Below are 22,953 nucleotides of genomic sequence, written 5' to 3' on the forward strand. Positions count from 1 at the left end.
AGCACCTCTTTAGTGCCTTGTCAGGAATGACACCACCGGGTCTTGATTGACCTGGAAGCTGCAATTGCGGTTTGATTTGAAAGTAGGTCGCACGAACGGCCGCGTGTGTGAGGAACGAATTCGGGATGGAGTGAGAGACAGCACACCGGAAGTGACTCACGCAAAGACTAGGTCAACGAAACAACGTTTATTTGGAAGGATGTAAACCATTATTTTACAAGACGATAGTATCTCGATTGGGAGTGTAATAGTTAAACTAGGGTGACATTAATCTAATTTTGCAGTATCCGAGAGAGAGAGAGAGAGTTTACAGTGGATCGTGAGTTGCTAAATACCTGGAGGAAAGAATGTCCACAAGGGTTCACAAATGTCAACGTTCTTTCTGTTGAAAAAGGTTATCCAAGTTTTACGGCACAAGGTTATCCCATGTCCAGGGTGAGATATCCAATTGAACACTGACACCGGTAATTATTGGAAAAATTTTGGGATGATGGCACTCCTTGAAGAACAGGTGACGACTGACTATTTTGGCCATTGCTTCTGATATCTGTCTGTTATCGCCTGACCAAGAGGTCAGCAGATTGCGGGAGTGCATCGTTTTCGTCATCGGGAAAGTGTAATTGGAGATTTTTTCAGGTAGCTGAGGACAACAGTTGAGCACGTATAGTGTCATCGTCGATTAAAATTGGGTTTTTCTGTGGTTAAAGTTTAGATTCTCATATATATATATCATATATATATATACATTAATTTTATTTAATATATACATTAGTTTTGACTAATCATCTGTCTTTAAGTATCTGAAACAGATTTTATTTTATCCAAAAAAATTAATATATTTTGTTTTTCATCTTTACTTTAATTATTATTTAACAATTGGCCTATATTTGTACTTATTATAAAGCATTTATAGTTGTTAAATATAATTTTTTTTTTTTTAAACTTTAGCTTTTGATGGATCCTGAAAGGAGGAGAAAATTTGATTATCATGGAGTTACTGAAGATACTCCTAATTTTAGACAGCAGCCTGATTATTCAGATTTTAAAAGATTTGATTTTGATCCGTTTGAATCAGTTTTTAATCGAGGCGGTTTCCAGTTTCAATTTAATTTTAATCAAGGTTCTGTTTATCATAAGTATACCATCACTGCAAGGTAAGTTTTATTTTATAGCTTTATAATAACTAAATATGAATATTAATTAAATAAAAGTGCAATTTTTTAATTAGTGACAAATAAATTAATTTGTTTTGTATAATTCTTTTTACATTAATTAATTAATTAATTTATTGGTGCAAACTATTTGTAAAAGATAAAAAAATTTATGAAAGTACAGTAGAGCATCGTTATCCGACTCCCGATTAACCGACGCGTTCTAGTCGGCAAATTCAAATGTCGTCTAGTGATGTGGCGCTACAATATTTGGTTATGTCTTGGCTACTTTAATATTATTTTTGTTAAATTTTTGCATGCTTTAGCTGGCAGCACTGGCTCGACCACGAAAGGGAGGCTAGTATTTAAACCAGGCCTAATACACTATACTAATAATTTTTTCATACTTTTTGGTTATCCGACTTTTCAGTTATCCAACCAACTCCAGTCCCCAGTTAAGTTGGATAATCGATGCTCTACTGTAATTGTTTTTATTTTGATATGTTTTTCATTTGTTTTATATCCTGTTTAAATTTGGTTTGTTTTCTTTTATAATAAATGCACTTGACAAATTTTTTCTTGATTTCAGTATGTTATTTTTTATGAAGTATTAATCATTTATAGTTCCTTAATCTGAAAATTATATCCTTCATAATAAAATTCAAAATGATTTTTTTTTTTTTTTTTGCTGTGTTTTAATTTACAATAAAACTTAAAGATTGTAAAATTCTATCAGAAATTTCTGAGATGTGCAGAGTATAACAAAATACATAATTGTTGTGGATAGAAATTTACAGTTAAATTTTAACTCTAATTAAAGTTATTCTTTGTTACTTTAATAATTTTTGTTAAAAATAATCATAAAAAGTTTGAGCAACAAAGAAATCAAGGTTTTTTTTTATGATCATTAAAAAAAAGTTAGAGATTCACAGATAATTTTAAGCAAATCGGCTATAGTATTTGGTCTGTAATCAAGTAATCTGAACAATCTCAATGAGAATCTTGGTCTATAGGTAAAATTTACTGACTTTTTTTGTAAATTTTTTTTAACTAAACAAAATATACAAATTAAGTAATAGATGGAGCTTTTCTAGCTTTTAGGTTGGCAAATTTTGACCTTAGTTTGAACTATTTATTTTGTTTCTTCATTTTATTTTTCCAGATAGACAATTTTTGCTTCATTGGTTGTGTGTGTTACATTACAATAAAAAGCTAAGGCCTTATTTTTTAAAATAATTATGATTAAATTTAGACAAAACATCATAAAAACACTGTTAGGGGATATTTTTTAAATTAGCATGAAATTTAAATTAGATTCACCAAACAGGTTGGAAGTTCAAATATTTAATGATATGCTGTAAATTCAGTGTACATTTTCTAAGTTTAACATTGTTATCATTGTTGTTTTTATAAATCTTAAGCTGTTTTCTTTGTTTCTTCTTTTACTGTTTGTTTTGATGTTTATCAACTTTTTTAGCATATTTTGATAATGATTTTATCTTCTGAAAAGTACTAAATAAATGAAATATTTAGAATGTTAGAAAAAGGCAATAGTTTTATTACTATTGTGAATATTAAGAATAGTAAGGATAGAAATTTGTACATCACAGTTTTGAGAGATGTGAATTTATAAAACTCAGATTTTTACATAAAATCCCTGATTTTATTTGGATTTTAAGCTTTTTTTTTTTTTTCTTTCTTTTAACCTACAGTTTTCAAAATACAGATCTATACAGGTATCCCTCATACAACACAGCACTTCTACAACAAAGTTTCACTCTAACATGGTTCAAAAATTGGGGGGAATACCCCATACAACATGGTTCGAGAATTTGGGAAATTCTCTGTACAAAATTTCACAACTTTTAAGTGCAAATTCCTTGATATTTTTTAAATTCAAGTAAGCATGCATGTTATCTTAAATTTGCCTCTGGATTTTAGAATATTGAAATTTTCAATTTGTTTTTTGCCTTTCATCAGGTATAATGAAAACTGATGCAATTTTTTTTCTTCCTTGTCCTAGATTTCCTATCAACCAAGTATTGTTGTCATTGCTTTCAGATTTTAGCCTTTAAGACTGTCTCTGTGTTTTGTTTTTATAGATTAATCTCTGTATTTAGTCAAGTTTATTTAAACATTTTTAGTCAAATGTTATGAACTTTTCTTTAACCATAGGTAACCATTTGTAAAAATGATGAATGAAGTACAACAGTACCTTGGTACTTGAACTATTCCCAACTTGAACAATTCAGTATTTGAATATAAATTCTGGAAAAAAATTGCTTGGTCTTTGATTGAACAAAACGTGACCCAATAGAACAAATTTTCGATTAATAACATATTTTTATTTTGTCATACATAAAAAATGTTTATGGTAAAAATAAAAAATGAAGACATTGCTGATATTTCTGACCATAATCAACAAAAAAACTGAGATGACAATGATACATTGTAAAAAGAAAACTCACTTGTTTAACTAAAATTAATATTAACATGTAATACAGTACTTTTAATTGTGATTGTTAGTTAATTATTGGTTGGAAATAAATTATTAATTGCTTTAATAAACATATTTTTGTTAGTAACGAAGAATAACAGTATACTTTTGTTAACTTTTGGAACCTAACCCTATGTTTTGTATAGCATGGATTTACATAACCTGGCACTACAGTGTTATATGAGGGATATCTGTACATTCCTTCTGTTGTCTGTCTGTTATGTTATAATAAGAACTGGGACACATTATATAAATAAAATAATCAAATTATCATACTGATGTTGATATTAATTAAACATTCTAATTTTAGTAGAGCAAAAGATGAAACAATAGTGGTGATAGCTGTTTATTGTTCTCCTGAATCTCTAGTTATAAACTAGGGATTTGGGAGAACAATAAACAGCTATTACAGTGATACCTCGGTTTTTGTCAATAATCCGTTCGAAAACAATCGGCGAAATCTGAAACCAATGAAAACTGAGGCAATTATTTCCATATTAATCAATGTAAATCTAATTAATTCATTCCAGACACTCCAAAATACATAAATACATACCAAAAACACATTTTATAGAGAATTAATATAGTGTTAAATACTAAAAGCAATAAGAAATTAATATAAAAGATTAATCTAAAGGAAAGAAATGGAATTGTTTGGTTAGATGCATGGGGTAATGTCTTGTAGGAGCTAGTTGGATATGAGCTTCTAGCCTATATCGCCCCATGGTAAAGTGTGACATAATTGTCAGGTAATGGTAGTTGTATGTGTTTATGATGGTCGTATTGCAGGGAATAATGCCTTCCGGGAGGTCCATTTAACCATTTAAGGGTGAATATGGCCCCTATTCAGGCATTACAGACATGGAGAAAACCCGGAAGATTTTCCGGCAAAGCGCAAACCCACGACCGAACTCCCAGTGTTCAAGGAACTGAACCGTTGGCCAGTGGTGGGCTGTTACAAGGTAATGCTCACACAACAAGAAATAACGCCACACTGAGCCAGAAAATACCTGGGTTGCCCTTTGTTTTTGCAAAATTAGTAGCGAGGTCACTTGGGCATGCTGACGAAATCTGAGGCAATTGACAAAAACAAAACCAACAATTACCAAAGTCAATGAAAACCGAGGTATTACTGTGTCAGAATTTTTTGAGAATATTGTAATAGTTATGCAACGAATATTTGGTTACTATTCTGTATTTGGCCTGTTCGGCCTATTTTTCACTATTCAGCCGAATATCAAATACCTAAAAACAGGAGTAAGAAATAACAAAAACACAGTAAATTAATCATTTTGGTATTTAGATTTAATGTTATCGGGTTAATGTTGTTTATATTTATTTATAACTTATAACCTGCACAAAATAAAAAACAAAATAATATTAGTCACATGTGTTCCCAATTTATAATTACAAAGATCAGCACATGTACACACCTATTCATTCAAGAATTGTCGCACATCTGAGAGTCTGACCCTGCCTATCCTTCTTTTTAAGTGCTTGTCTTTGCTCTTCCCTTTCTCTTTTCTCTATTGCTCTAGTCCACGTATGCCTATGCATACATCATAATGTGCACGCACAATACTTTTGATTCGTCACTTTTCTGTCATAGATTTTCCATTTTACAATTACGTGACTCATAGCCCGGTGATAAGGGAGAAAAGAGACAGATAGGACGTTGGTATAAGTCACAGTTATGATTTCACAGATTTGAGACAGCTTGGAGTCTGAACGGCCCCAAGCTTTCATCTGTGCACGCTAAGTGACTTTCATTACAAGCATTTAGCTTTCTGAAGTCTATGAGAACAATTATTTGGCACTGATGGCCGAGAATTTTGCGCCAATAAGCTGCCTCGACTTGTTCGATATGTTATTAACTCAATTTCATATTTATTTTCACATTTTCACTCTGCGGTCTCTCTCTGTTCTTTTTCCGTTATTTATGCATGTAGGTCATTTCATTGTTATCCACATTTGATATCATCACTTATCACATACTGCCATGAAGCTCTGTCTGTCCGCTACAACTGTCAAGAATTAATGTGATTGGCGAAGCATAGTGACAGCGGGCTGATAGAGAGCAGGATCCTTGCCATAATGCAATTTGTGTGCCAATTTTTGTACGTGCATTAATCAAGCCGAATAGTTTGGCCAAATATTCGGCTATTCGGCCACGCTCCTGGCCGAATATACTATTTGTTGCAACATTATATTGTAAATATGGAATTATCTATCATCAGACAAAATTACAATATGGGATTTTAATTCAAGAATTGTGCTGAAGATGGATGGTATTATGAATATAGGTGTGAGACTGCGGATTTTAGCAGGAAAATTTTTGTAAATGAAAGAAAACTTTCATTTTTTTGTTCAAGAATTTTGTAAACAATCACCAATAGAAAAAACTCCTTGCGGAGAAATGGAGCGAAGGTCTCCACAGTAACTATCAGCAGTTAGGTGGGAAAGTTGACACTTAGCTGTCAAGAATTCGCAAGTCATTGTCAACAACTGACCGCTTCCCACACTAACACTATAAAAGCTCACACCACCAGAAACTTAGCGCGCATCGCACCTGGAAGTTATTCCTATACTTGTGTCGTCGATCTCCATGAGTCGGACTAACATCCTGAGGAGAAGACATACGACTGCCGCACTTCAGCCATACCGTCCAGTCTCACATAGAGGTATTTTGTTAGAATTCTGTGAACTCTCTCTCCCTAGCAACGGCATTAGGTTTAGCTCATAGCCACCTGTGTAGAACTTGTCAAGCCGTGTATTTAGGCATATGTTAACCACATTTAATCTAGTATATAGTAGGATAGATTTGTAACCAATTTTGTAGTTAATCTAGTTATTCAATAAATGTTTTATTTGTTAACCTGTCTCCTGTCAATCCAACCTGCTTGTCGACTTACCGACGCACTTCCCACTCACTTTTTGCCCTCCTAGCCATCCAATGATAAAGAGATCAGGTTTTGCCAACCCGTGCAGTGTAAGTGGTCAGTGAGGATTAACCCCTGACCCTCTGCTTATCTCACATAACACTTTGTTTCATAATTGTTCTATTTCAAGATATAATATACAAAAGAGATAAGGCAAAGAACTTTTAAAATTAACTTTAGACTTAGTTATTTATTTTAAATATTCAAATAAATCCTGACATTGCTGCTCAACTTTCATGTATGATTGGTAATCAGCAGCGCCACTAGCTGTTTGAGTGCCCGTGTGCAATACCGATTATGCCACCCCTGTTTAACAACGACTACCTACACTGAGCTTGCCAGCAGTACCAATTTGCCACCCCCTGGACGTGCCGCCCGCATATGGTGCATGCCTTGCACGCCCACTTACAGGCGGGCCTGTTGGTAATGAAAGATCACTAATTGATTTTACAATTTGTGCAGGACTTTAAATTGATTTGTGTATAGAATCAAAAATTCTAGATCTTTATTTAATTGATAATTCCAACTTTTGCCAATTTTTGTTTCCACACATTTAAATTTTAATCAATCACTGGATAATTATTTTTTTTTACTAAATATAAGTTTAGTAGAGTAAAATACTAAAATTCAGAAAAATTCAGTTTATCTGTAGCTTTAATAACATCTAATGTAGTTGAAATTTATGATTATTTAATAAAACAAATGAAAGTATATATAATTTCCAAGTTGCAAAGTGTAATACAGGTATCTCTTATACAACATGGCATTTCTACAATGCAGTTTTGCTCTAACATGATTTGAGAATTGGGGATATTCCTCCTAAAACATGATGTTCTTACAACACCATTTTACTCTTCGAGAATTGAAGACATCCCCATACAAAATGTCACAATTTTTAAGTGCAAATGCAGTCATTCAATATTTGTTTATTTAAGTAAGCACGGATGTTTCAAATATTTCCCATGGAGTTTAGAATATTGAAATTTTCAATGTTGTTTTGTACAATTTTCTGTAATGAGAACTGATTGTACAATTTTCCTTCTTCTTTGTTGTAGCTTTCTATTCTAGCTTTCCCATAAACCAGGTGTCACTGTTGTTGGTTTTAGTGCTCTAAATAAACCCATAAGACTGTCACTGTGTTTTGTTTAGTAACTTTTAATCTAATGTATAAAAACATTAGATTAAAAGTTACTACATAAGAGATGTTTAAAAATTTAATCTTTTTAAGATTTTATGGGAAAAAATAGAGAAAAATCAAGACATTGCTGATACTTCAGATTAAGGTCAACAGGAAAGCTTAGAAGATGACAATATTTTGCCAAAACGAGAATGTCCTTGTGTAACGGTTTTTAACAGTGAATAAAACATTAATATTAACATGCAATACTTTTGATTGTGATCGTTAGTTGATTATTGATTGCTTTAATACATATATTTCTCTTAATTATGAAAAACAGTAGTATACTTTTGCTAACTTCTGGAACCTAACTCTGTGTAATGTGCTAGTCCTCTGTTTCATATATCATGAATATATGTAACACAGCACTTTTTCGGAACCTAATTACCATGTTTTACAGGGGCTATCTGTAGATACAGGAGTTCATAATAATAAGTCTTGGTTTGATTTGATATGTTTGAAATTAAGGAAAAAGGAAATGAAACTTTATTAGTGTTTAGGAATAATTCTTCTTATAAAACTTTAAATGATTTTAGCAAAAATAAAAGAACTCATTTTATTTAAAACTGAAATAGAGAAATGATATCAAAATGTGATGATATGATATTTAAATTTAATTAACATAAATCCGTGGCATCGTTTTAGAATATAATTAACATATTCATAAAAAGTCTATTTATAAAAAATGATAAACTGGTTGATTTTAATGCATGATGTCTGTTTTATAATAGATTTGTGACCATAGATACTATATTTCTAGATGTTTTTAGATTTTAAATAATGACTTTTTGGATCAAGTAATTTCATTACAAGAATTGAATGAAGTGATAGCCATAATGAGAGAGAGAGAGATTGACATCTGGATTGGATTTAATATAGACATCTGTAAAATTATGAATGAATATAAAAAATTGTTATATATATATAACAAATACTAAACCTTTATTATATATGTATATATATGTAGTAGTAGTAGTAGTAATAAGTAAAGTTTATTGTAATAGGGTATACCTGTTACAAGGGGGTGAATCAGTTGATACCAACATAGTTGATTTTGTTATTTAATAATTATAAAATATTGACATCTTATAATAATGTCTAATTTGTTCAACATTGATATATATTTGCAATACTGCAAACATGTGTATTTGATATATTATATCTATATGTATATATATATACAAATTGGATTTGTTAAAAATGGAATTTAAAAAAAAAAAGCTAAAATAAAGGTTTTGTATTTGTTGTTTGGTTTGTTTGCCTTGATAGATCACCTGAATTTGGATATAAAGAATATATTACTCTTTAATATTCTGGAAATATTTTATTTTTAGAGTTTATATTTTTAAATAAAACTTGTTAAATTATTCATAATATTATTTTAATAATAATATCAATGTTACTTTTCACATTCCAGTGTGACTTTTTTTTTTTTAATTTTAAGCTTGATTTAACTAGATTTACCAAAGCTTAATGTAAAATTTATGGATTATAACCTAATTATTGAACACTTTATTTCAGAGCCTATGAAAACACTATTATTCCAGGAAGTAGTACACAACCATATCTTGTAATGTTTTATGGTGATATGTGTTTTCCATGCATCAGTGCTGAACCCATTTGGCAAAAAATTATACTGGAATTAGAACCAATAGGTAAATATAAGAAAAAGTTTTGAATTTTGTTTTATGAATTTTTTTACCATTATTAATTTAAACTTTGTACTAGTTTAATTACTTTTTAATGAAATTTTTGCAGGGATGGGTTTTGCTGCTATTCATGTACAACATGAAGCTGATCTTGCACGACGTATTGGAGTGAGTTCTGTGCCGTATATAGTTGGTGTAGTGGATGGTAGAACCTTTCATTATAAACAAGAACAGCTAAGTTTATTAAGAATTATTGAATTTAGTCGTAAATTATTTTCCTCAAAATTGGTTATCCCTGTTGATAAAACATCTGTTGATAACTTTTTGGGTGGATGGTCAGATAATAGAGTTCGTGTTCTTCTATTCACTAAAACTGAAACAGTTCGTCTAAGATATCTACTGGTTGCATACAAATTTCAGTTCAGAGCAGCTTTTGCATATGTTAATGTAGAAAATCCTAATATGAATACTTTACTGCAGAGATTTGGTGTTAGTCCTCAAATGGAAACATTACTGATATTTAATGAAAATTCTGCATCTCCTATAGCTACTCTTAGTATGACAGAACTAGCACCTCAAACTATGAGAGATGTAATTGAAGCAAATAAATATTTGATATTACCTCGACTGTCTTCACAAGAACTGTTTGATCAGTTGTGTCCTCCTGATGGTACTCGTACTCGTAAACATTTGTGTGTTATTTTGATAACACATAATACACAGAATCATGATCTCCATCGTTCTGTTATGCGTGATTTTATTGTGAGTGAAGATTTTCCCAATGACAGGATAAGGTGAGTATCAAATTTCACTTGATTTTTGTTGACATTATGAAATTCAATTTTTATTTATCATTTTAAAATTTATGTTTAAATACATATCTTAAATACCAGCAACTTTACTATTAAAATACAGACAAACATTTTTGAATATTTTCAACATCCATCTTCAGGTCTTTTTGATTAAATTCTGTGATATTCAAACAGAAACTGACTAGATGTTCCAATCTTTGAAATTTACAATTCTACATCAGATTTTTACAAAAGTTCAAACATTACTGTGTAGAACAAATGATTACATTTCTTCTTTAGAAGAATTTAAACTTTCAAATTTTTTGCATTCTGAAGAGTCTATCATAATTTATGCTTACTTACTATGCTACTTCATAGTATGATTTCCATTATGAAGTCTATCTTATATCTTGGTGTGTTACTCTTCCTTTTTTTGTACACGAGGGTGAAACATTTATACAGAGGTGGGAAGCCCGATAGGAAGTCCTTTGTTTGGTATATTATGTGATTTAGTGTTAAGAAGTTCAACCTTCTGACAGTGTGTATAATATATACTATCAGAATTAATGTTAAGAAGTGTCAAGAACTTCTTAACACTAATTCACATAATATACCAAACAAAGGACTTCCTATGGGGCTTCCCACCTCTGTATAAAGGTATCCCTTGTGTACAAAAAAAAAAGGAAGAGTAATACACCAAGTTATAAGATAGAGCTTATCATAATGGAAATCATACTATGAAGTAGCATAGTAAGTAGGAAGCATAAATTATGATATAGACTCTTTAGAATGCAAAAAATTTGAAAGTTAACATTTCTTCTTTAGAAGAATTTAATCTAAAAAATTAAGACCCAGTCGTTCCGGAAAAATTTCTTTCCTAGACGAGCTCCATTTTTTCTTTTGTTCTAGAACAATTTTTTTCCTTAGATGACCAGACCTTCCTTTATAGGCTACTTAGCCATCTAATATTAAAACGTTCTTTAAAAAACAGAGTTAGTCCAATTAAAATTATAAAAATTGGAAAATGGGATCTTACGACGTCTTCTTTTACATCCATATCCGTTCGGGAGTTCGGGTCTTTATCCACTCAAAAAAAAGGTGCTGGAAAATGTAAATTTGTTAACTTAGTCTCCCTCTGGCGACGATTTTTCTGGAACGACTGTGTCTTAATTTTTTAAACTAAAAATTTAACATCCGACAGAACTTCAAAAAAGAATTTAATCATTATATTATTGTATTATATATGGTAGATAAGTTGATGATTTTTTTTATATTGTGGAAGAAGAAAACCTGATTTGAATTTATTCTTGAATAAGATCAATGACAATCTCTTCAGCCTATTTCTCCATTTAGAACAAGAAAACTGGATATTCTGTAAATTTTTTGGACTTATGTATCACCTTCAAGGACAGAGATGTTAAGACAGGAATATACAGAAAGTTAGAGTACCAGCCTTCTTATATTCTGCTGACCCTTTCTGATATAAATTTTCAGTGTTTAATGCATTCTTAGGATGAGCCTAAATGCACTGTTCAAATCATCTTGATATTGACAGTGCTTAATTATATTAAAGATATAGCTTATCATCATGTTATCAGAAAGGTTTAATTGATCATGTCAAGCAGACATGTTTCTCAAAACCAGAAAACAAAGCATAAAAATTCTGAGAAGAATGGCCAGGTACAACCAAAGACTGAGAAAAATACATGGAGATAGAACTGATATTGAGAGATAAAATACACTGTAAAAGGACCCCAACAATTTTCTAGGTAATAAGGATAATATGAACCCCATGAATGGTCTAGGCATTTATTCTGCATGTATGTAAGAAAGGAGAGTAGGGAAGGAAGAAACATACAGTAGAGCGTCGAAAATTGGCATCAATTGGGGACTGGGGTTGTTCCAATTAGTCATTTGTTCCAATTTCCGACTTTGTACGAAAAAATATATTAACCTGTCTGATGTTCAAATTTTTCTCCGTTGCGTATCGCTTCCTGTTGAATTTTTCTTCGTTGTGTATCGCTTCCTGTTGAATTTTTCTCCGTTGCGTCGCTTCGCGTTGAATTTTCGTCGATTTTAAGCCTAACGAAAATTTTTATAATAATAATCGAGGCTATCGTATCGTTAAAAATTATTTCTGCATTTTGTACAAACAAAATAAATATATCGAAGAATATAAAAACATGAAAATTATACTTTAGAAGTAAATCTAGTATCAAAAACGTTCGATTCAGCATGACACAGTCCGACTGAAAATTGTTCCAATTTCCGGCCATTTCAATTACCGACGTTCCAATTAACGACGCTCTACTGTACTTTGGAACGACATCAGAAATGTTAAAAGAATGAATGAAGGAACATGTGTATTCAATGAGAAAAGGCTTGTCTACTTTGCATTTGAAAGTGAACCAGAAGTAGCTGTGTACAGCCAGGAAGCAAAAATTATAAAATTTACAGGAAATTAACTTATGTATGTTAGAAGAAATTGAAATCTATAAATTACCCAAAAAGGAATGCATCAACTGCAGAGATGTGGAGGATCTTTCCAACACACGAAAATTGAACTATGAAATGCCATAATAAGTAGGAAGCATTATATAGACCATTGATTCCCAAGCTTTTCCAAGCCACCACCCCTTAGTTCCATAAAGTTATACCCAATGTCCCCTAACCCATTTTCCCTTTGTAAGAAAAGCTTGGAAATATTGTTAGAAAAACTTTTCTATGAACCTCACGCTTCGTGTCCTTACCATACATTGTTCTCAATATCTGGAAACCATTAAATGTAATGTTTCTTTTTACCTGTTTTAACAGGAAAGAGAAAGGTTGTCAATGATCCCAGCCATTGCCTATGGTCACCATTTGGGCAGTAGCACCCACTTGGGGAAGAAATGTAATCATTTGTTTTAACACAGTAATGTTTGAACTTTTGCAAGAATTTGGTGTAGAATTATAAATTTTAAAGATGGACATTCAAACATCATCTAGTCAGTTGATGTTTGAATATTGCAGAATTCAATCAAAAAGACCTTGAAACCTGATGGATGTTGAAAACATTCAAAAATTAAATGATTGTCTGTATTTTAAAGTAATGTTGCTGCTATGTGAATATTTTAAAATTGTAACCAGTTGATGAAATTTCATTAATGAACAATTATGTAACCAGTTGAATTTGAAGAAAATACATATTTTGTATAGATTTATGTTTTTATATGAAGAAAAGCAATCTGAATTTGTAAAAGCATTATCGAGTGGAGACGGTGCACCTTCTGATCCACTGCTACATGTTGTATTTCTTTGGAGACGAGAACAAGATCGTGTATATTATCAGTGGCTTAATACAGCTTGGGAAGTGGAAGAAAAGAAGGTAGTAGTTTTCTTCTTCTATAAATAATTTTTGTATATTTTAATGATATAAGTTTTCTTAAAATAGATTAACTCTTCAAAACAAGAACTGGAAAACGTTTTAACTAAATTACTTCAAACCACTGACGCACTTCCTTACAATGTAAAAGTTGCATTATTAATGGATGAACATGCAAAAGGACTTTTTACAAGAATTGTAAATCGTTTAGTGTTGATGGGTGATGTTCTTCAAGAAAATATTTCTCGTCAACAGATTTTGCCTGCTGTATCTGTTGTACTATCAGTTGGATTTATTGTTTTGGTTGGATATATAATGTCTTATTTAGTGTGAGTATCAAGCTTTCATTAAAATTCTTATGCTTATTTGCTAGCATTTATTTGTTTTAAACTTTTGTATGATGAACTACAATGTATTTTAAGTAATATGAATTAAGCTTTTTAACATTACACAATTTTCTTCGAAAGTAAAGTGTATATAAGGTCAACTTCACTCAATTTTACAAACTATTGAATACAAAAGAAAAATTTGAGAATTTTTAAATTCTGTAAGATTAGAGAGAGAGTGGGAGAATAATTTTGAGTAAATAAAATGTAATTTAAAAGTTCTGATAAAAGATAATAAAATAAAACATTATTACTATATAAACATGTTAACAAAATTTATTTCCTTGAAAATATGAAATTAATACAAATTTAAAAAAAATTATGTTGTGCATTTAAAATATTTTTGTTTAGACAGCAATTCTTGTTATGTTACTATAGTAATGTGTGTTTTAAGTTTTTAAAAATGATCAATATTCAAAAATGGTAATTGGAGTTAAAGTACAAATTTTAAAAATTTTGTATTTTTAATCTAATTAAAGAATTTAAAGGTGTTTTATAATTCAAAAAAATAGAATATAAAGACATACTGAATTATACAGGTATCCCTTGCTTAATGCAGGATTTGATTAATGCACAAAATTAATTGTGGCAATCCCTTCATGCGGCAGAAGTTTTAATTAATGCAACTTTACCAGCTGTCTTTACTTAACACAGATACTGTATTTGATTAATGCAATTTTGCTATAGGCAAATAGCATCAAGGGATTATTAACCATGTTAATCAAGGGATAGCTGTAATTTGGAACATAAAGAAGGGTATTATTTTCACATTATAAAAACACACTAAAATTGTCAGAAAATAATACTCTTAACTCAAAATTCCAATTAAATGTTTTATACTACTTTTTTACTAACCTTTTAATAAGATTAAGATTTTTATTAATGAAAATAAAGTTATTTATTATTTGTTAATGAGGAAAATAAAAAATTACAGGATAAAAATTCACACCAATCAATATTTTACAAAATTTTTGGGATTTTAAATGCATTATTGGATAAATTTTTATTCTGTAATTAAATAGATAATTATTAAAAATAATATATGTAATAAACAACTACCTAATATATTTGTATGGCCAAATAATCTTCATTTGGCAATACATCTATAAGATTGTTTGGCAATTAAAGATAAAGCAAATTAACAATTGGAAACAAAATTGATAAACATACTACCATTAAATTCCAGCAAAGTTCAATTTAATAGAACTAATATTTTCAACTGTATTTTAATGGCAATTGTGAGAATACAAGGGTTGTTACTGGGACCTTGTAATGCATTCCCCCCATTGAATCGTCAGATCTGCTCACTGCGTCGAAGGATAGCCTTTCTGTGAGCAGTAATGGATGATCAAGATTGTGAAATCCCGATCAAGTCAGGACTGACACTAGTTAGTCAATCTATCATGGACAAACACGTGTATATTATTATTAAAAAGGAGGGCTAGAGTTTTAAGCGAGTGGGGAATCACGTGAGTAAGAGATAGGAGTTCGTGATGCACTAAGTTGACGACAACCAACTGAACAAGTAAACAACAAAATCTTAATAACAAAAAGTAAAAGAAATTACAAATAAACTAAATATTCCACCTAACTTAGAGAGCATTAACAATATAATAATCCCTAATATGGGAGATAAGAGAGAGTGTTTACAAATGATATTATATTACCTCCGTAATAATTGACTTATGTGAATCAATTTCTTTGGGTGGAAGTTCAATATGAAGAAGTATGGCACTAGGTTTACATTATGGAGGATACAATGATGTGCCGTGCTGTTCACGGAGTTTGGTGCGTATCCTCTATTTATACTATTTTTCTCCTCCAATAGAGATTAAGAATTAAGATCATTTGACTGGGTGTCATGATGAGTCTTTTTGGTTTAGTCAGTCCTTTAGTCATGGGAGAGATAAAGATCTCTCTCAGGAACTGACTGTCAACACAGGTAACATTTGTTCCTTGTTCTCTTTGATTTGTAGCTTTGATAAAAATTTTGAATTATTACATTTAATTTTAAAAGATTTTCTATTAGTTTCTAGAATATTTTATCTCAAAACCTTCAGAATCTCACAGCAATCATCAAGTCCTTGTGTAGAATAAATAAATAGAACAGCATAATTGAAAAAATATGTTATATTTATTTATTCTTTGAATTATGATCTATTTATATTTATTCTAAACAGGTACCAGATAATGACCATTAAAGTATAGTTAAAAATGTTACCTGTTGAATTTAACTTTGCTGGAATTTAATGGTGGTTTATGTATTAACTATTAAAATAGATCTGGTTTATGATTTAAAATCAAACATTGTAATTTTAGTTACATTTGAAATTTTACTTAAAATGTAATTAGCTAGAAATGGAGAATCAATAACATTGTAAGTATTTCTTTTCATTGATGAATATAATATCACAAAATATAATTTTAAATTATTTATATTTATAAATTTATTTTGAATCTCAAATTATGATTTAACTTTGTCATAATATTATAATTATATTTTTAAGCTGCTTAGCAATTATGACACATTTAGTATATTTTTAATTGTTGTAATAATAGATGTTAAAAACTGCATAATTTTGAGTGAGTGGTACATTTCTATTAAAAAATTTTTAAAGTATATAATTATATACCGTATATCTCGGCGGATAAGACGACCTTCACATAAGACGAGGTATAAATTTTCGTGAAAGTTTTATGGTTTTAGCATATATATGTCCTATAAGACGACCCCTGACTTATCAACGGCCTATGAATTTAGTTTAGATCAGCGATCATCATCTGGATAATAATACTGTATAGTGTATACGGAATTATGTCCTATTTGTAATTTTTCGAATAAACAAATTTTATTTTTTTGCATCTGGCAGCACTGCCTTGCGATTGTTGCAAACATTCGCACTGATTCGGGCATTCGGGTAATGACTGACTATTCACAAAAACATTCTATGGGCTATTCTATTGTGCACATACCCTACTCTCTTCTAGTAAATAATTACGGTTTGTCTGTCTTTTTATAATGGTTTTAATTTATATAAATTTCAATCTAATTTTTTTGTATCTGTTGTTATAAGACGACCCCAGATTTTGGGGGCCATTTTTTATGATTCAACTATCGTCTTATCTGCCGAGATATACGGTAATTATTAATAAAACATTGTTTCTTTCATGTTGTTAAATAAATGCTTCCTTGATAATTATTAATATTTATCTCCTAATAAGCTTCTAAGATTCAGAAATATCTATAATTTCATAAATTATAAAATTTCAAACTTGTAAGAATTAAATCATAAGATAATTTTATATATCTTTGGGTTTAATTTTCAGTCATTTGGAAGAAAAAAATATTCAAGAAAAATATAGGCAAGAAGGTAAAGTACCACCTGGAGTGCCTAATAAACCAAAGTATGTATAAATTTAAATCTTTTAATTGATTCAATATAAGATATGGAAGTTATGTTTCAAGACTTAATCCATAAAATGCATTTAAGAACTTGTAAGAACAAGATTCAATATGTCTAGAGTTAATCAATTAAATTATTCCATTTTACAAACTTATTTATTGTTTGCTCAAAATAATGTTAAAAACATTGTTATGCAAATTATCATTGTTTGTAGTAACAAAATATAAACATTAAAGTTTGTTATAAGTTAGATTAAAATGTGAATGAAAATAAAATTACGGTTAAAAAAACTTTTTGCTTAACTAACTTTTATCACAGATAGGTAAACAAATGGAATGACACTTCTTATGATTACTGTGTAACACTTATTGTAATTCCAGCAGACCACTAGAAACTATTTGACAAAAAATTTTTATTTAGTAAACTTATTTAACATTTCATTTATATTATATTATGATTGTTACAGTTTAATACTGTGTATTGTGGATGGTGTTTTGATGAAAGTTACTTTAGCCTTATTATATCTCTTCTTTGTAGGCTACCATATACTGTATTTTCATTTCAGTTCTGTTCTGTTTTGTACCCAACCATACATTTGCAGAGCATTTTAATATATGCCACTTGCTGTATGTAAGTCAAAACCAGAATTTTGAGCTGTCTTGAGATGACTCATGTGCCTATATATAAAGTAATTATTAGATGAACATAGACGTTAGTAATAGTAGGTGTAGGTTAAGACTGGTTTTTTTATGATGCTGGATATAGAATAGAGTGCAGAACTCTTTGATTTAGAAAATTAAGTTTATTAAATATAAATTTCACTTTTACAACAGCTAACAAGATACAATCCTATTCAATGTCTCTTTCATAATTGGTAAAATTAATTGCAGAGGTATTAGATGAGCTCGTTGAATTAGTGCCGATATAGCTGAGCTTCTGTAAGATGTTGAAATAAACTTTGAGAGATGATTAACAATTCACTGTTAAACTTATACACTCCTGGATACCACACACAGCAAATCAAGGAATTCTGCACTCTTTCCTATATCCAGCATGTATACAAAAGTAATGAGAACATAAACTAATATTCTCATTTCCTATTTGGGATATCTGTTTTTAAAACAAGTTGACAAAATATATTTTGTCCACTTGTCCTCATCTGTGTTTAAGGAGACTAATAATGAATGATGGAGATAGTTTTGCTTTATTTGAAAGTTTGGTTATATTACATTGAGTCATAAGTAATGACATTTTTTTGTGTAAGTTGTAAAATAGTTTTATTGTATTGTATGAAATAGTATGTATTTAATCTAATGTATAGTATTTATTTGATTTGACAATTTTCCACTGTTTCACCAGTTTTTTAATTCCACTTTTATAAAAGTCAGTTAGTTGATTTTGAGCTAAAAAAATGAAGTTATATGACTATGTGTAAATGTACTTGAACTAAAGTTGTCTCCTTTGAGACTTTTGTGCTGTGATCAGATGGTAATCTGTAGGTCATAAATTTGGGCTCTAAGGGAAATGAAGTAAAACTTCCTAACTGTGAGTTTTTTCTGGGTGGTTATTGCAGCATGTGCTTGATGAGACTATGTCTCATTTCTAAAATCGTGCTTCTGTCAACAGCTGCACACCTTAGAGGTATGAAAGAGTTCATATCAGGAGTTGCAATTTGGCACAGAGTATTTGGTGCCCAAATCATGCACACACAAAATAAACCAGACTTGTAGGTAGTGAGGGGACTGAAAACTGGGTCAAAAGAAAATACAAAATGTTGAGACTGTTTCTACAAACAGGCGTGAGTGCGAGATTTGTGCATGTGTGCTCTTCAAGATGGCTTTGCCATTTTCGTTTAGCATTATCATGGAGCAGAATTACTCCCTTTCTGTTTGCCAGATATGGACATTTATTGGATATTTTTATTTAATCTCTCTAACTGTTAACAGTACAAAGTTAAATTCACTATTCAGGATTAAGCAGCTCAAAATGAATTATTCCTCTTATATTCCATCATATGCACAGCAACACCTTTCTTGGATAATAATTACACGTTAGTTGAAGAAGCATTTGGTTTATGCCTTTGGATCCAGTCAGTTTTTTTACATATGACATTAGAGTATAAACTCTGCTTCTCATTTCCAATAATAGCGAGGTTGAGGCCGAAGTTTTAAATGCGAAAACATGTACGTTGGACGTTCAGCGCTGCTTTCCTGTAAGCCTAGAAGTTTGACAATGATGTTTGGAAAGTCAGTGGAATCGTGCTCGACATTCTAAACGCCATTGTCAAACTTGTAGGCTTACAGGAAAGTGGCGCTGAATGTCCAACGTCCAACATACACGTTTTCGCATTTAAAACTAAAACTTCGGCCTCAAGCTCGCTAATGAGTCTATCTAGAAATGGTGTTTGCCAATGCCAATTGAGAAGGAATATATATATATATATATTCTATCCAAAAGATGTTGCTCAGTAAGTTGGTGCAGCATGTGTACATCATTCTTGTTTACTGTTCTTGGTTTGTATAATCTCTTTACTGCAGTTGATTGTGAGACTCAAACTTTCTCTGCAATTTCTTGAGTGGTAATTTTTGAAGCAGCTTTCACTACTGCAGAATAAATATCAGTATTTTCTAGTGCTAAAGGTCATCCAGAAGGCAATTTCTCATCAAATTGAAAATTTCTGGTTTTAATTTTTTTTTGACTATCATTAACAATTCCAAATATGTAGATCATCACAAATAAACTTCACATATATTGTTTATGGCAGTAACATCATTGTTGTTTATTTTACATTCATAGAACATTTTTATCATGACTTCATTTTCATTATACAAAGGTATTACAGTGACAATGTCCATGTGACAAGCACACCTAATGGAATTTAGGCCTAGGGGTCAAAAATTAAAACAGTATTGCATGTGCCTAAAGGAAAATAGGCACTAAAAATGAACAAAACAATTACCATTGATTGCTTTGTGATTGGATTGTCTCTCTGTACCTGGCCAGTGCAATGATTGTCTCCCATGGCTTGCAGTACGAGGATAGCCTCTTTTGTGGTGACAAGTGCAAAGTTCACTTGTCTGCATCTGTCAAGTACTGTACAAGAATTTCCTCTTCTATGTCTAACAGGTACAGGGATGGCTTCTTTCCTTCTGGCTCTGCTTCAATTCTATTGCAATATGACAAAGTCGCACAATGTCCTAGTTACTCCGCTAGTGAGTCCATTATTTGTATAGTAATTACAACAAAATTAAGTAGGTGTGTTATGTTTAGTTCCTTCAAACCTGTTTGGTCTAATTCAAGTTTGTTGCATGTATGTAAGGATTCCAGAATATTTGGGAACATTTGAGAAAGTGTTCATATTTTGAAAGACAGTCTGTGCAATTATCTGACAATGAACTTTTCTAAACATTAGACCACTCTTACTAAAATGATTAAGTAAATTTAGTTTTTTTTTTATGACTCAACTAAATTTTATAATATACAGTAGAAACTTTATTATCTGAAATTATTTTCAGGGGTAAAAACTAGAATGTGTAGTGCTGTACTGTACCAGTACATACCATAGAGTATAGTACACAGAAATCAAACTCTGTGTAATAGGAGATTGCTACATTATCTTTCAACTGTAGAGCTATGAAACTAGGTCATATATGTAACATTACATTAGATTTTGAGTAAAGTAATTGCATTATAGTATTGATAATTCAAGAATTTTTAAATGACAATACTTGATGTACCCAAAACAAATAAGTTTCTGGATTATCCAAAAGATTCCTGGTCCTATCAAGTTTGGATAATCAAGTTTCCATAGTATATTTTTTTGTAACATAATTGTGTATTGTTACAAATTTTTTTAATTTTCAAATTCTTGTCCTAAATTATGTTCTGAAAATTTATATTGTAATGTTCTTATTCTATATTTGTTATAATTGCCTGATGATAACAATGTATATATTATTGAAAGTACTTGTAGTTATATCATCATAATTTCACAAACTTAGAATATTTTATTTTCAATAAAGAAGCAGTTTGGAAATTTCTAGTCTATAATTTGGGAAAATGAAATTTTTTTTACTAGTTGTAGTCAGTGTCACTTTGTTGAGGAATAATAACTTTTTACACTTGAAACATGCTATGTAATTGTTCATGCAGTATCGATTCAATGGTATCTTGAACCTGAGACAAAATTTATTTTTGCTGCTTGTTTCCATAATATTTGCTGATAGGGAGTACTTCTAGTGTTGGCACTCTTATTTGGAAGAACTATTTATGAACAAGTACATTTATGGAACTTCACTGTATTTGGCTTAATACTATTTGTTTCTGTTTTTGAACATTTTGACTAACTTCATTTATCACTTGAAGTAATTGCCTCATCTGTTGAACTGGCTGTGTGTTCGTGCAGTTGATATAATGATCTTGATTTTTCAAATCAAGTAAGATTTGAGAAAATCAAAAGATTTTAATTCTCTTTCATAAAAACAAACTGTGGAGTAAAAGTGGCAAAAAGATAAAACGAAACAAAAGATAAACCATTTTATAAGTAGATAAAACTTGTGTGTGATCTGTAATAATATTTTGTTAAGATTACAAACAAAAATACAAAGGATGAAATGATAATCAGTACAATCCGGGAGCAAAAGTGTTGAATATTTTGTAATTGTTGTGGAAAAATTATTTGGATCCTGAAATAATTAAATTTACAAAAATATTATTGAACTTCTAACAATTGGCAAATACGATGGCTGTTTCTTTTTCAACCTCCAATGGTCCATAAAACAAAGACAAGTGTACATAACAAAACGAATTTATTACCAAAAGTTAGGTATTAACATGGTTACTTTTTGACATAATCACCATGAAGATTGAGGCATTTGTCTATCTGTGGACAAGCTTTGAAATCCCCTCTTCATAGAATTTTGTCACCAGTGACTTGAGATGGGCCTTAACATTGTTTTGAAGATCATCATTAGTTTGAAACCTCTGCTCTCCTAGCCACTTTTTCTGTTCAGGAAAGAGGTGGAATCTCTTGGTGTTAAATCGGGACTATACACTGGGTGTTTAAAGATGGTGAAGACTTCCACCTCTTTCTTGAACTGAAAACGTGGTTAGGAGGGCAGAGGTTTGAGACTAATGATGATCTTCAAAACAATGTCATTAAGACCTTCTCAAGTCACTGGCAGCAACATTCTATGAAGAGGGGATTTCAAAGCTTGTCCACAGATAGATAAACGTCTCAATCTTCACATTGATTGTGTCAAAAAGTAACCATGTTTGTACCTAACTTTTGGTAATAAACTGATTTTGTTATTTACACTTGTCTTTGTTTTATGGACCATCAGAAGTTGAAAAAGAAACAACCTACATATAATAGACATATTAAAGTATTTACACACCAAACATCATAAAGATGTTTGTTTAAAATGCTGTAACTTTATAATTTATGCAAAGTAAGAGTTGAACAAAAGTATGGAATACTGATAATTAATATTTTGTAGGACTACCTTTTTCCCAAATTATAGCCAAAATTCTTTGTGGTATTGTAGAAATAAACTTTTTACACACTTCTGGATCCTTTGACCATGGTTCTTTGAC

General features: G+C 30.6%; 1 protein-coding gene across 1 annotated transcript in view; it reads left to right on the forward strand.

Moving 5' to 3' along the window:
* l(3)80Fg (dnaJ homolog subfamily C member 16 l(3)80Fg) overlaps window positions 1-22,953 on the forward strand; it is a 42,413-nt gene that overhangs the window by 15,605 nt on the left and 3,855 nt on the right. The window contains exons 3-8 of the mRNA XM_067288466.1: window positions 949-1,154; window positions 9,286-9,419; window positions 9,523-10,207; window positions 13,403-13,571; window positions 13,638-13,897; window positions 17,282-17,359. Coding sequence (XP_067144567.1) covers window positions 949-1,154; window positions 9,286-9,419; window positions 9,523-10,207; window positions 13,403-13,571; window positions 13,638-13,897; window positions 17,282-17,359 — 1,532 coding nt within the window. The remainder of the gene's footprint in view (window positions 1-948; window positions 1,155-9,285; window positions 9,420-9,522; window positions 10,208-13,402; window positions 13,572-13,637; window positions 13,898-17,281; window positions 17,360-22,953) is intronic.

Source organism: Centruroides vittatus, unplaced genomic scaffold (genome assembly GCF_030686945.1).
Source record: "Centruroides vittatus isolate TY-2023 unplaced genomic scaffold, ASM3068694v2 scaffold_861, whole genome shotgun sequence".
Classification (NCBI taxonomy): domain Eukaryota; kingdom Metazoa; phylum Arthropoda; class Arachnida; order Scorpiones; family Buthidae; genus Centruroides; species Centruroides vittatus.